The sequence below is a fragment of the Heliconius melpomene genome, chromosome 8, assembly GCF_056956725.1.
Source record: "Heliconius melpomene rosina isolate 202511_hmr_F chromosome 8, ASM5695672v1, whole genome shotgun sequence".
NCBI classification, from domain to species: Eukaryota; Metazoa; Arthropoda; class Insecta; order Lepidoptera; family Nymphalidae; genus Heliconius; species Heliconius melpomene.
In genome coordinates, this window is record NC_140396.1 from 8,997,156 (window position 1) to 9,012,897 (window position 15,742).

Here is a 15,742-nt window from a genome sequence, read left to right on the forward strand (position 1 = left end):
AAATATATATAATCAGAATTTTTCATAATTCTTTACATCTCTTAGTAAGGAAACAATATTTTAAAAATAACAAAATATATTTCTAACTATATTAACTTTACTATACTAACTTTTTATTTTAAACGCATATTCACATAGCAATACGGTACTAAATATAAGTAATAAGATATAGGTAGGTATATTTTTTGTCAATATAATAAATAATTAAAAGTTAATATTTATATTCAAAATATTATATTTAGTGAACTTAAAATTATTATACATTTTAAATAAAAGGTAAACAATTTCAATAAACAACTTTTTATTTTAAACATACGGTTAAAAAACTATACCGATTTTCATAAAACATAGCTAAGAACCACCGCGATGAAAACGGCTTCCGATTAAGAAAAATACACTCAAATCGGTTCATTAATTGAATGAATCTATGGTCCCACAGACAAAAAGAGAATTCAACACTCCTAACTTAACGCTATTATTATTTATTGTAGCGAATACGAAAGCTATATGGCGAATATCCGAGTCACTATAAGAAACAACATCACAAGTTCTTTAAAGCGATATTGATACAGTGCCAGTGTACTAATAACAGCTTCAAGCTGTATCCCTCATAAAGCAAATTAGGCTAAGGGAACCTAGTGTTAAGACACTTCAATCTTAATTTTCCGCCCATATATCCAGACACTACGTGTTGACTGACAGAATTCAACGCAGGCTTTTGTTTTACTAGAGGAATTAAAAACACTAAACAATCCATTCCCATGAGTACAAATCGTCCTCACAAGCATAACATTTACAGTTCTTCTGATTCTAAAATAAATACTTGCTATTATAATACCGCCACCACATGTCCTAACTCCCAACCCCCTTCTCCTTCTCTCTCTCCGCGTACAACTGTGAATTCTTGACCGCCGAATATAAATTAAACAACAAATGCAAAGCTTGTATTCTATCATTCAACGTGTCACCTTGTACGGGGATATCGAATAAAGAGCAAACCAAATCCACGTATTGGGAGAGAGAACAGTCTATATTGGCTGGTGGGAAGCCGACGTCGTTGAGCGTCTCTTCCATGATGTCCGGCCACTCCTCCATTAGATTGTCTATGTCGGGCATTTTGCTGAAAATAGATTGGATACAATTATTTTTCTATACTATTATTATAAAACTAAATGAAGGTAAAACTGAAGCAAGTCGTGAAATGAAATATTTAATACATATTTTCCCCGCTCTGGTAACCGGCATTCAACCAAGCCAAGTCTTCAATTTTATATTTTTTCTTTTTTTTGGCTCCAAGCTGTCTCGGCCACATAGCAGAGTAGGCCTGGCATGTTCAGACACACCGTTCCCCAATATCCGACGAATTTTTGTGGCATTAAATGTTGAGTGGAACCCAACGCCGTGCTTTTTGCCTTGATACCAGAGCGAAGAAATGAAAATATTAATAAATAATAATTCATTCGCTTGTGGATTCTGCACCATAACGACCTGAAGATAACAGATTAAAAATAAAATAAAATATAAATGAATACTAATACATCTTACAATACAAAGATTCTTTAATTGATTAACATAGTTTTAGTATGAGTCAGCACCAAGAAGTGATTTAAATGCTTAGATTCAATGGTGGGCGAAATGTAAATGGATACATATTCATTTACATTATGATCAGAATTCCAATATTTAATCCGATATTCAATTTATTAGTAACACAAAAATAGTATTAATACATAAGAATCTTTGTTCTCCATTTGGGGAACTCGGCGTTGAGTTGCGAATTTTAATGCTGCACTTTGTCTTACCAGGGGAGAAATATAAAAACATTTAATTCCGCCACTCAACAGGCAATTGCCATGCCACTGGCTTGGAAAACCAATTGAAATTTTTATATTATTATCATCTTATGTAAATGAAAGAATATTTATCATATAAATAAATAAAAAATAAAATTTTCTTTATTATAGAACTTTATATCCTAATGTCCTAATAGTTTAGATAGGCCTATAACAGCGATACACTCCGACTGTCCAAATATATTTTCAAATCATCCAGGAACCCATCGAAATACATACACAAAATTACACCCAAATCGATCCAGCCGTTTACAAACACTAGAGTGACAAACAAACAGAAAAACTACATAAAAATATGTATATAATAATATAATTCAGAGGCAACAATGGTCTGTCATGACGTCACGCTCCAATTCCTCTCATTATCTCTCATAATAAGAGGTTACGTGTTTTATACGAACGAATATGAACACGTTAACATCTAAGTCTCAGTATTTAGAGAGTGGATTTTCTCATATAATTCTATACCATTATTATATTATTTTGTTAGAAATAGAAACCCCCTTATATATAGAAAGTTAGTGAACACTTATTGTTTAATTAAAATTGTTTTAACTGATATTTATGTGAATGTTTTAATAAATATACTCATAGAATCATAATTACAAAGGAAGCCAAGAGTGTGACTGTGAACGCGACAGGTTGTGGGTTCGATTCGCATTCGAGGAAACGAAATATTTAATATTTTCATTTTTCTCGCTCTGGTGTCGAGGCAAAAGCGCGGCGTGGAGTTACGCCACTCTACACATCCAATGGGGCATATAGACATTACCTCGTTATTCTAATACAAAATCATGATACCTAAGATATTTCTGTTTACTTTCTGCTCAAAATCCTAAAAAACTAATTAAAAATAAACTATAAATTTATATAATGACAAACCAAGTATAAGTGAACGTGGGCGCGGGTTTGGCGGAGTGCAGCTCGCTGACATCTTTTATCCAGCGCTCGATCGACTTCGGGTTCTTCTCAGCGCTTTCTATTTTGCGGGTCAGCTGAAATTTTGTGAGAAAATATTTTTAAAACTAGCTTTCTAGAGTTATTTTATGGTGTAAGTATAGTATTTCTCAAATCCAGCCCTTTTAATTGATATCCATATGAGGAGCCACCATTTTGTTGCGGCGACCATTTTGGATTAACAATAATATAATATTGTTATATTATTATCATCAAAATTAAAAGTTAATAATTTAATAATGTATTTAAAACTATTCATATTTCTTAGAGTACAATATGGACAAAGCACAGCGTTGGGTTCCGCCTTACAACAAACACAATATTCTCAAAACTAACTCGAAGATATTACCATCGGAATCTCTTAATACTAGGTTTTCACTGTCCATCCCGCTACATATACCCCGCGGGATAGAGCGTGAAAAAAGAACAAAAATCAACAAACATCATCCACATTAAATCTAATAAGAACCGGTCCAACAATTGTGTCTCGTTAAAGTGATGCACGTAATTATTCAATCGTGTACCAAAACGAATCGTAATTTCGCGCTTCGTTCTTATCTCAATACTGGTGAATGATTTAGAATAGCTCTAAATTCTTATATTATGTATAATATATATTATGTTATCAACAAGGGCTTTTTTTATACTTGTATCCACATATAGTATAGATGCTGTGAGAAGCTGAAAAAAATATATACCTACCTACTTATTTACGAGTATGTCACGCTAAAATGTCTTTAAAATGGATATAAAAAGAGAGTGACTTATTACTTGTTTCTATCTAACTATGAAAATGTGCGAAATTCATGATTTTTTTTTTTTTCAATTTAAATAGGCAGAAAGAACCTGATGTTAAGACACTTTGTTCTCCACTCTCCGTCCTATTAAGACATGGCAATAAAAATACTTACAACAGTAGATTTTGCACTGGTGGTCTTAGAGATAGCCCGTAGCTGTAAATGTAGGAGAGCGGAATCACTTTGTTCTGCCGCTGGTTCGTCTAATATTGTTAAACCTATAAAAGATATTGATAACATTATATTTAACAATTAGCATGTTGAAAAGTATATTTTACACTATAAATATTAAATTATTTAAAAAAATAGGCAGCTACATGGAGGTACTATTTTAGTTTATAAAACTGGCCACGACATAGTCTTGGATTCTATTTTTCTCGTAATGTTGGCGAGCACCATAACCTTTAAGTTTTCAATACATACCCAAGTTATCAATAAACTCCAGGGCCTGTTCGGCGAGAGGCTCTCCGCGCAGACCGGCGGAGGGCGCGGTCACTTTGATGAACGCATCAGTGTCCCCGACTGCAGGCACGTACTCCGGCACGAAAGGTTGTAACTTAAATTCTATGTCGATTTTTTGAGGCGTATACCTAAAAGAAAGTGTTAATTAAAAATATTTTACCTAATAACAAGTTACACTGAGAGAGCCTAGTGTAAGGACACTCTGTTCTCCATTTTTCGCCAAATTTAAAGATATTTAATATAAATTGAATTAAATAAATGTTATTATCTGTACTTCCTGTTACAAGTATTTTCCCTATAATGACATTAATTTTACCAAACATGTTAAAATGAAGAAAAAAAAATTATAAAGCGCGCGACATTATAATCATAGTCAAGTCAAAAGGTCACTTTCATAATTTTTGTCATAAATTATAGAACCCTTTTTAAATGATTTCGTCGTGGTACAGATGCACAGGGTGTGCGTGTATAAACACGACGGTTGAGAGTTCGATTGCCACTTGAGGTAATAAATAGCAACAGATTGTCTTAACACTAAGTTATTTCTGTGTTTATTCCCTATGTTTATGCCTATGTTTATTCTGCTATATGCGGAATACAAAAACTCACTTCATAATATACTGGAACACATTGTCCAATTCAGGGGGGACCTTCAAATCGTTGTATTGCTTGGGATCGTAAGCGCCGTCAGCTGGTATCACCACGCCGCGCCTCTTGCCGCTACCACCACCGAGCACTGGGTCGGCTATCTCCACACCCACGTCCCCACTGTCTGTGTCTGAATGAGGATCGAAATTATTATTATCTAGGTAAAGATATGAAAGAAACAAATGCATATATGATAAGTAATTGTATTTTTTTATGCTTCACGTTTTTAGCAGGGTAAGCAAAGGGAACCTGGGAACCTTTTGTTAAGATACTCCGTTCCTATTAAGACAATTCGGCTCCCAAGTTTTCATTAAGTTCTGGAGGTATTGCATATTAAATTTCAGAACTCAACGCCGCGCTTCACCTCGTCACCAGAGCGGCGAAATGAAAACATTAAATATTTAATTTCCTCAAATGCGAATCTAACCCACAACCTGTCACGCCACGACTGACCTCAATTACTGGGCTAATATTAATCATACCATACCTGAATTAGAAGAATCCCGCCGTTTACTGGACTGTCTCGACAAGTCAGAAGTCTTGGCTTTCTTCTCTTCATGCTCCGGTTTCCTTTCTGGCGACTATAAATTATACATCAGGTATGTATATAGCTACCTACCATTTATATAAAGATCTAGATTCATAGAAGCAATCATGCAAGAAAACATTGCGGATTGCAATTGAATGAACACGCGATGTTTATTTTCAATAGGATTATAAGATTTCTATATAAATATTTGAGTTTACTTGAGTTCCGCCACTCAACACGCAATGCCTCCAGAATTCGGTGGAAAGTGGGGAATGAGTGTCTTAACAGTAGGTTTCCCGATTCCCTCTGCCTACCCTGCTACGTGCGGGATACAGCGTGAAGTTGAGAGTGAGAAAAACAGAAATTTTCACATATTATTTAGCAACCCATTTTATCCATAATCAAAGACCTTTGTCCCTTCCAGTATGTCAAGGAACGTATGAATAAGAGAACATGACCTTTCCTGACATAATTATGTATTCTAACCAATTTTAAACTACATCTACAGTCAGTGTAAATTCAACTAATATGGCTGCGCCAAAACAATGTCATTCCGAAATAACATAAACATTAATCAAAATAAATGCAATATAAATAATATAATTTCAAATGACATTATTAAAATAGCATAACCTATTTGACGCTACAAAATAGACAACCTTGCTTGAAAATATCAAAATATATCAAATAAAATACACACCTCGTCCTCTTCAGAGATATTATCAAACTTTTCTGGTGCTGAATCGCTCTCGCTTTCAGAATCGAAGTCATGCTTGGCTGTATGCCTTACTGGCGGGTTGAACTTCGCCATGGCTGCCTTCACAGCTTCCTCGTCAGAACTGGGGCTTTCTATCTCTCTGGCATTCACTTCGACGGTTTCGTCGTACATACCTTTCACAGGAAATTCGCTAAAGCAGATCGTTTGACAGTGCTTGTTTTGTTTGTCCTCGGTTGTCATAGCAACGGGAGGTAAGAAACGCAGGGAACCTTTGCCAGCGACGATGGGGAATAAGTAAATGCCATATGGCTTTAAATGGGACGTCCTGGTTTTTTTTCGTACTGGCACTGATCGGTACCGGCTCGCGTGTCATATAGGATGGGTGGAGGATTGGACAGCTTATTACTAGATACGATGGGTATTTTTCACGCCAAATTTAGGTATTTAGATTACTTTATACTACCTGTATATTTTTTGTACTTAATTACTGTAAGTACCTATTTAAAATGTATTGATATTTGATAAAATGTTAATAAAGTGGTTGATGATTGAGTAGAGCTAAGTAGTGGGTTCAATTAAGAAATATATTATTACAATAAAATAACATATAGAAAATGTGATTTCCATAGTTTACATATTATATGGAAAATGTATAACTAACCCATTTTGCTTCTTGTGTTAAAGTAGAAACCAACCTTGGAAAATCTTGGAAAACAGGATTATCAAATTCAAATTAAACGATTACCATTTAAAATACCTAAACTTTACCTACTGTGTAATAAAAAGACAAAATTACTTTATTTTACTTTTTTCTTCGATTTGTCAAGACAAAGCACGACGAGGAGTTCCGCCACTGAACGCGTCCAGAATTCAACGGAAAATGGGAAACGGAGTGTCTTAACACTAGGTTCCCTTTACCTACCCTGCTTTGTGAAGCTGTAAAAAATAACAATATTAATAATTTAAATATTGAATCTCATGAATTCGCATTCATCGTCAACGCAACCATCACATTTACTATCAATGTAAGTATTTCCACGATGCAAAGTTGGCCTTAATTACAAAATAATCTTCATACATACAAACTGCCACACAAATCGTTTCTCTGTGCATTTCTTACATATAATATATTAGAGACCAACTAGCCGCGATGATTATAGCTTTCACAATTTTCATTATAAAACGGTATCGATAGAATGAAATGTGTTTATAACTCGGTCACGGCTGATAGCGCTTGGAAACGTCATAACGAAATAAAATATAGACTAAACCAGCATAAGGCATTGCGTGTTGAGTGGTGGACCCAACGCTACGCTATCCCTCGACACCAGAGCGAATAAATGGAAATATAAAATTAAATATTTAATTTCCTCGAGTGGGATTCGAACCCAATACCAATTGCTTTTAGTCTCACTTTGTGCGCCACGACCGGCCCCGATAAATACACTTACGTGTGAAATATTACTGGCAGCCGGTTATTACACAATAATATGTATTTAGAAAATGAATGGAAACAGCCAATTGATATTTATTTATTTATCTGATCGGGTGTTACGTTTTAAGTTTAAATTGTTTATTAACTTTTTTTCATTATTATTTTTATCTCTCCGCCGTCTAATATCTTCAACATCTTCATAATATATGCTTCGGGGGGTCCTCATGCTTAGGTATATCTAATCCTCGTCCAGGATCATCGGCAATCATATTTTTTGGTTCAATCGAGGTCTCCGATCTCTCCTTTACTTTTAATATTGGTATCTTCTTAGCTTAGAACTAAATAAATGTGATAAACTAACTAATCGCAAAGGCGACACGTTCATTTCCACTAAAAAGATATTTATGTTTATGGTAGATAAATATGCCTTCCTTATTTTACAAGACAAGTGGTTAATAAATACTTCTTCTCCCTTTATGCAGCACATGGAAACAGCTATAGTTCATTCGCAGAATCGAACCTGAACCTGTACGTTTCAATAAATCAACCTCACGTTGTACACAAGTAGGCAGAAAGTAGAAATATTTCATTACCTCGAGTGGGAATCGCACCCACAACCTGTTGCGTTTAGTCACACTCTGTACTCCTGCGCTACGAATGCCCTTGTAAAGTTTAAAGGTTAAATAGTCTAAAACACTGCTCCCTACTTTAAATATACAAAAATACTTCTATAATGAACAATGCTATGAAAGCTAAGCTTAACTAAACAAAAGATATTATTAAACCAGTATCACATTGACTTATGCCCACCAGTGCGTGCCGTACGTCGTCACGGCCTCGCTGGAATTTAATTCCAAGATATACCATTAAAGAATTATAGAATTTTTATTTTCATAAATGTTTTTTTATTTTACTTTACATGAAAAGCATATTTATAAAAAAATTTGCAGATGCTTCTGTAAAGCTTATAACTTATTTTGAATATGATCTTTCAAATACAATTAAAACTTCATTTAAAAATATATCTAGTGTTAAGCCAAAATGTAAATAATGCGAATGGCCTTAGTTAAGTAAGTAATCATTGACGAAGTTAGAAAATAAATAAAAAAGGGCTTGAAAGTCAATACATTTATTAACTAAAATAATAATCTAATAACACAATATGATACAAAAATATAAGATTCAACAATTGAGAGAGAAAGAGAGAAATTAATAAACATGGATCATACAGGCAAACCCTAAACAGTGTTTTTATCATAATTTCTTATAAACATTTTATTTAAAGCAAGTGGAAAATAAAGATTCTTAGGAATGGTTAAGGCTATGTTACAACAGAGGATATTTTTTAACAATTATTATTAGTGGAAAAATATTAATAAATTTTTGTATTTTTTTGGATTAGATTGATCAATATTAAAATTTAAAGCATATGTCATCATTAAGTAAAATAGTCGTAATAGTAGGTTAATTCCCATTTTACAAATAGTTTTTAAAACAAAAATCTTGAAATGAACTCAGCCATAGATTTAACATACAATATTGTAATTAAATATGTATAAAAATATTTTTTAATCGTTTGTAAAGTGTCCAAAAATAGTTCCTTCATTTCTTTACAATATTAATAATGCTTATCAAAATCTTATAGTATTTTTATGTAACAAACTCAATAAATCTAGGAAAATATTCGTCATTCATTATACAAATAGAGAAACTCTGTTAAATTAATTTTATATTTGTGTGAAAGAATTTATTTTTTTGAAAGTCTACATTAAACATGCAATGTAAAATTTAACATTTTTTTTTTCATAAGATGCAAGTGTAATAATTTTACTTTTAGTATATAAATATAAAATTAGATGCATATTTAAATTTTAAAATATTTTGATTACAAGCACTTTCACAATATTAACACACTAAAGTTGTTTTTTGCATAATTCAAAACAGTATCACATTTAACAGTCTTCTTTGAGAATTGGCACTTGGTTAAGGTCACTTGTTGCAACTTATCGCAAGATAAGTGCACAAGCATTTCTTGAAAAATCAGATCACAAAGGTAATATAGGTTGACTATCAAAATTGCTTCAACCGACTTTACTAATGAGTTCATCGCAGATAGCTGTCAATTCATTGTTGGCCTTGGTCTTTTGTGTGAGTGATTCTTCTAGAGACGTTATATGCAATTCCTTGCGCTTTATCATAGCGTTCAGTTTCAGGACCTCTGCTTCGTGCGATTTGTTGATTTTCTCAAGTTCTTGGTTAGCGTGGTTCAGCTTTGATGTTGCGTGCTGCTTTAAAAGTTCATAATTGTTCTCCATTTTCAAGAAGTTAGCTTGAAATTCATTAATTGATTTCTTGTATGTATCTTCATTCGCCTTCATACTTAATATAATTTGTTTACTTTTCTCATATTTACTGTGCAAATCACTGAAAGACACCTCCATGCTAGCAAGGTGAGCAGTTTGCTCATCTTTTTCACTAATCAACATCACTCTCTCTTCAGCATTTCGTCTTTTATCTTGATCCATATCAGCTATTAAGCTAGCTATCGTCCTTTCGTACTCTTCTACCACCAAAGCCATACTCTTGTTCATTTTAGTTTTCTCTGTGATGCGATCGTTTAAATCTTTTACTTTCTTGAGCCTTTCCTCACTTTCCTTTTCTAATGTCCTTACTTGTGACTCCATGACAGCCAATCTTTCTTTTAGTTCTTTGGTTTCCGATCTTAAATTATGCACATGTATTTCTTTCTCAGCTAAAAGTTCTCTTAATTGAGTGAGAGCAATGTCAGTATCGTTACAGTCTCTAGTCGGCTGTTGAATACTTGTGTCATGATCCAATAACGAAGTGTTCCCACTCAATGAGAGTAATCTATCAATGACAGCCATCGCTGGTGATGTAAAAGTGAGAGATTGTCTGTTAATTCTGGGAGGTGTCATGGACTTCCTTGATGATACGAGAGAACTAACAGCAGGATTCACAACCATCATAGGTTTTGATGTCATAATATTAGGTTCATCAATGGCTTCCTCACTAACATTTCTTGCAGTACTTGCTGCTATCGGTTCTAAAGTTTCATTAAGTTTATCTGTCTTAGTGGATTTTATAGACATACTTTGTCTCTTTTGTATCCTATTAAGGGCAGATAGGACACCATCTGATGAAACTCTTTTGGCAAAGAGTGGATCAAATTTAAGAAATAAGCTTTCTCTACCACTGTCTGCTACTAATTTATCTTTATTTTGATTGAGAAGAAATTCAAAGGCCTCAGCATCAATAAATAATTCTTCTTTTTTATCTTCAACAGGAAAGTCTTCAAATGGCATATCATCATTTAATTCAAAATCTGATTGCTTTTCAGCTTCAGTGAGATCATCTGCCTCGAAAAATGGACCTTCAATAGTATCTTCATCTTCTGTTTTAACCTCTCGATCTGTACTATCTTTGCTATCATTATCTTTTAAAGAATTAATGCTTGTTGCACCGGGTGATATCTGCTTTTGTTCTTGAATGTTACTCTCAATATTTAGGGTTATATCATTAACTAATTGTGATTGACTTTCAATTTCATCATTTAATGCTTCGGAAGTTTGAGTCATTAATGGAGATGGAGACTGATGAACTCTTGCCTTGGTAGCAAAAGGATTAAAATTTATGTCATCAATCTCAGGTAAATTAAAAACACTTTTGTTTACAGTATTCGTAATAGATGATTCTTTAGAACATTCGATTTCAGTCACTTTTTTGTCTATTGTATTTTCGTTTTTTATTTCATTTGCATTAAGCTTCTCTTTGTTTTGTGAATGAATCTCGAAACCATTACAATTTTCTGGGATATCATTGGTCATTTGTGTTACAACTTCTTCACTTAAACAAGCATTTTGTTCATTCGTTTTTATAACTGCATTATCCCATGAACTATCTTTACTAATATTTATACTTTCTTCGATTTTACGTTTCATTAACACAGATTCAAAAGACTTATTGAATGGTTTTTTGGATGTACTTTGTCTTTTTCTTTCTGGTTGAGATTTTCGTCGGTTTTGCATTTGTACTCTTTTTTGCTCAATTTGTTTTTGAGGTGTGTAATTTATAGTTGTATTTATAGAAGTTTCAGGTGGGGGGGAAGTCCTAATAGTAGTTTTTGTGGCAAAAGGATCATCTATTTCATCAAAATCAATGGTATATCCTTTCCGGCTTAATTTTGGTGAAATTGGCGGAGACTGTTGAAGTTTAGTCTTTGTTTGAAATGGATTCTCAATACTTTCTACTTTAATGTCATTGAAATTATTTACTACATTGTTGGATGATTTTATATTTAAAGGAGAAACCATTGCACTTTCAATAATTTTGTTGTTATCAATATTAATTTCTTCTTGATTTCCCAACCTAATCTCTTCAAAAGATTGCACATTGTCATTACTTTTGTTTATAAATGTACCAGTATTTGTATTAACTAGAACCATCAGGTGATCAGGAGGCACTTCAGAATTAAATGTTTTCATAGAATCAGCTTTGTCATTGGCAATTTCTATAGTTTTGTTAACAGTTCCATCTGACATTTCTGACTCATTGGGAAATATATTTCCTTCTGTAAAAATATTAATATTAATATGTTCTAAAGTTTCAATAGGTATTTGTTGTATTATATCTTCGAGATTGCCATTATTAATTATTATGGTATTCACTTCAGTATTAAGAGTTTCTTTTGAATTATAATTATCCATGTCATCATCAAATGGGAGTGGGCAATCAGATGGTGTGCTAGATAGTTCATTGGGCAATGGTTCTTGAGCTTCATTCAATGGTCCTTCACTTTCATTCTTTAACTCTTGTGTTGTTTTCTGTTCTGAATTGTTTAATATATTTACATTGTTACTATCACCTGTGTCTATGCACTGAGTGTTATTAGTATTATAGCACATAGGTTTTTGAAAACTTATATTATAATTAGTTTCATAATTATTTGAATCTACATTTATTACTTTATCTATTGACTCTTTAATGTTAGTTTCAGTATTGTGATTACAATTATTATCCATAGAAATATCTCTCAAAACCTTTTCGTCTTTGTTTAGTAAAGTTTCATTAACCATATTATCAGTACTGTTTAACAAAATATTTTCATTACTTACATGTGGTAACTTATTTGTTAAATTATTTACATTTGTGTCCTCATTGAAAGTTACATTATCAAATTGTTCAATATTGTCATGAATTATTTCTGCGTTATTAATAATTTCTTCAACATCATATTTTTTTAACAGTCCTGAATTTTGCAAAGTATTATCATTATCATTTTGTTGTATACATTTGAATGAATTATTTATATTTTCATTATTTGGATAATCTGTTATTATATTCAAAGGTTTTGTTACATCATAGGGATTCTTTTCTTTATTCTGTTCTTTAATTTCTGATAGTATTTCTTGTTTGTTTTCATTGACAGTTGGGACCTCTTGTAGCTGCTTTTCTTGAGCAGAGCTAAATACATTAATAATATCATTTTGCAATTCTATATTACTGTTATCATTCATTTTTAAAGGATGTTCATTTTCTATCACATTTAATATTACATCATGAGTTCCTGTAACTTCACTAACCAAATTTTCACCACTATTGTGAGCATCATGAATAATATCACCTTCTATCAATATGTTATTGTGATATGATATACCTTGTAAAATTGTATTAGTTTTATTCAAGTCATCTGATTCCATTTCATTAGTTGTTTTATCTACAGTAAGACATTCTTCATAAACAAGTTTCTGAATTGCTTCACTATTTATATCAATTATTTTATTATTTGTATTATCATCAGAAGCTAATGTATTCAATTCAGATTTTGATTGTTCCTCATTCTTGATGTTAGTCTCACAGTCCACAAATTCACTATCAGACTCTATTCCAGTAGTAGCTTCAACAATATTAGAAATAGTTTTATTTTCTGTTTCAGTCATAGTTTTTTCAACTAGCACGGATTCATTGTAAGATAAATCCATATATTCTACATTTTCATTTTTGTTTGAGGGTGGTTGTTCTAGTGATTTTAATAGAGGTTGTTGAAAAAAAAGCTTTTGAATGGGAATTTTTTCTTGCTTAAATATAATTGTTGTTTCTTCTTTCCACTGTAATTCTTTTTCTAAATCATCATTGAAACTAACACTATCTTTAAGTGGGCTATTTCGCTTAGAAGAATTGCATTCTTTTTTTTTATTGGTATTGATCGGTGTTGAGGCTAAATTGGTAGGTGGTATAGTTGTGTCTTTACTAAGAGAGTCTAATGAATTTAAACCCTGACTCGAAAGTTCCTCAGGAGGTATTGGACTTTGAGAGGTTCTGAACATATTTAATACACTTTTAAGGCCCCGCATGATAGGAGACCCTCCATCACCTTTTGGGATATCTTTTGTTGGTGTTATTGCTTCAGGTGTGTGCACCAAAGATGATGAAGTGCTTGGCAATGATATATTTTCATCAATATTGTCCGGTCCACTTAGTGTTATTGTACAGTTAGCATCTGTGTCAATTGACGTATGCATTGAAGTACTCATAGTATTGTTTAAAAATTGATCATTTGACACTACTTGTAATGGTAACTTTGGTGACTTTGAAACAGATTCAGATTTTGTCAATGTTGAATAAAGAGAACGGGTTAAATTACAATTTTCATTCGTAATTGTATTATTTAGAATATCATCTTGGTTCACAATTGTTTTTTCTTTAAAATTTGCTGTATAGCTTTTAGACATAGGCGATGATGCTGGTGTCATTGAGTATCTTAATTTCATATTAAGCTCGGATACGTCCAGCTCTTCATATCCTTTTTCTGTGCAAGGCGTTCTTGGCAACACATTGCTATTTTGTATAGAGTTCTCCTTATCATCAAAATCACTTCCAATGTGGTCCACATCCATTGACTTCAAATAAGCCATTTTCAGCGCCCTTTTAAACACTGCGCAGTCATAAAATAAATAGTTCAAAACAAACTTTAATTATAACACTGCTCAAGGTGTATTTTTTTGTTATAGTTCAAAAACTGTGGCGTATCAACAAAAAAATTAGTCCAATGTTTACAGTATCAGATTTTAGATTTTCACTTCTTCACAATTTCTAAAGCAACTACAAAGCAACGCGGAATGTATGTCATATGAAAACAAAAATGTCTGAACACGCAACTCACTCTGAAAATCTATTTTTAACCTTTTTGTACTGAAAGCGGTGCGACGTTCATTTTATGTAACGCGCGCCCGAGCCCGAGGGAACCTTGCCAAAAATCAGTTACGACTTGCGCCAAGTTCGAATCGAACACACACCGGTCAACAATTTAAACCGTTTGAATTTACTTCAACTGTCACTGTCAATGATAAAGTAGTCCATACACGAAGCGATTTCTGTATTTTTTTTATTTTTAATAATTATGTTTCAAATATATTTATAGAAAAAAAAATACAGGATACTATACATGTACTATATGTGCTATAAATAAATAATTATTCTTCTTTCCTAAGTGTGGTATAATAATTTAGTAATGTTAAAAATATTGGTATAAATGTAAATGGCTTTCTCTCTTGGAAAATGATAATTCTAAGCAATTATCTTTGGGGAAGTGAAAGTGACAGACTACAGAGATTCTAATAAAATAAATAAGTTATAACCACCGTCAAAGTCATATCTTGATGAGAATGTGGTTATGTTGTTTGACCCCATGTAACGTATAAATAGAAATTACTGATTATGAATATTTTTTAACAACATTAATATTTAATATATTTTTTTACAACATTATGAATATTTTTACTCCTAGTTTTTGTATTTTAAATAAAAAAAGATTCCGACTAATTGGAAAACTCTTTTTTTTATAAGTTTAAATTTAAATCTAAAATTGTTTTCTATATGCTCATTGGCGCTAATATTTTTACACATTTTTAAAGTGACACACTGTGGATAGAGAAATATTTTTTAGAAAACGGAAGAAAATTTGAACGTTGAGGTAATTAATTCTGTACCTCTTGCTTGCCGTCCAATGTTCTGAGTTTCTGACCACTAAGCCATGTATTCCTATTCTACTACGTTCCTATTCCTACTATGTTCTCCGGAACATAAATTTTTTATACATTTTTAAAAAGAATTATTATTTGTTTTCTTTTCGAAGGTAGTGATGTATATTGATATTTTCTTATAATAATATTAGTACCGCAGAACAGTAACAGTATTATAATTCATTTAGACAACAGATTCAAATTGTACTGAATAAAGCAAAGATTCCAGCGACTTTGTCAAATAAAACGTCAAATCACGTCAAAATTATAATCACTATGGTCAAGTAAAAGTTCAAATTGAATG

General features: G+C 32.3%; 2 protein-coding genes across 2 annotated transcripts; both read right to left on the minus strand.

The window, feature by feature from the left end:
* Positions 1-815: 815 nt before the first annotated feature.
* IFT46 (intraflagellar transport 46) lies at positions 816-8,128 on the minus strand. The gene is made up of 7 exons (XM_085189063.1): positions 5,947-8,128; positions 5,205-5,298; positions 4,679-4,847; positions 4,031-4,197; positions 3,722-3,825; positions 2,736-2,848; positions 816-1,120 (listed from the first exon to the last, which is right to left on the minus strand). The coding sequence occupies exons 1-7, from the start codon at positions 6,202-6,204 to the stop codon at positions 853-855; spliced, it is 1,173 nt and encodes a 390-aa protein (XP_085045189.1). The 5' UTR covers positions 6,205-8,128; the 3' UTR covers positions 816-852.
* A 384-nt stretch (positions 8,129-8,512) lies between these two features.
* On the minus strand, positions 8,513-14,730 carry LOC146537021 (uncharacterized). The gene has a single exon (XM_085189149.1). It carries the CDS (start codon positions 14,329-14,331, stop codon positions 9,481-9,483), a length of 4,851 nt encoding a protein of 1,616 aa, XP_085045275.1. The 5' UTR covers positions 14,332-14,730; the 3' UTR covers positions 8,513-9,480.
* Between the last annotated feature and the right edge of the window lie 1,012 nt (positions 14,731-15,742).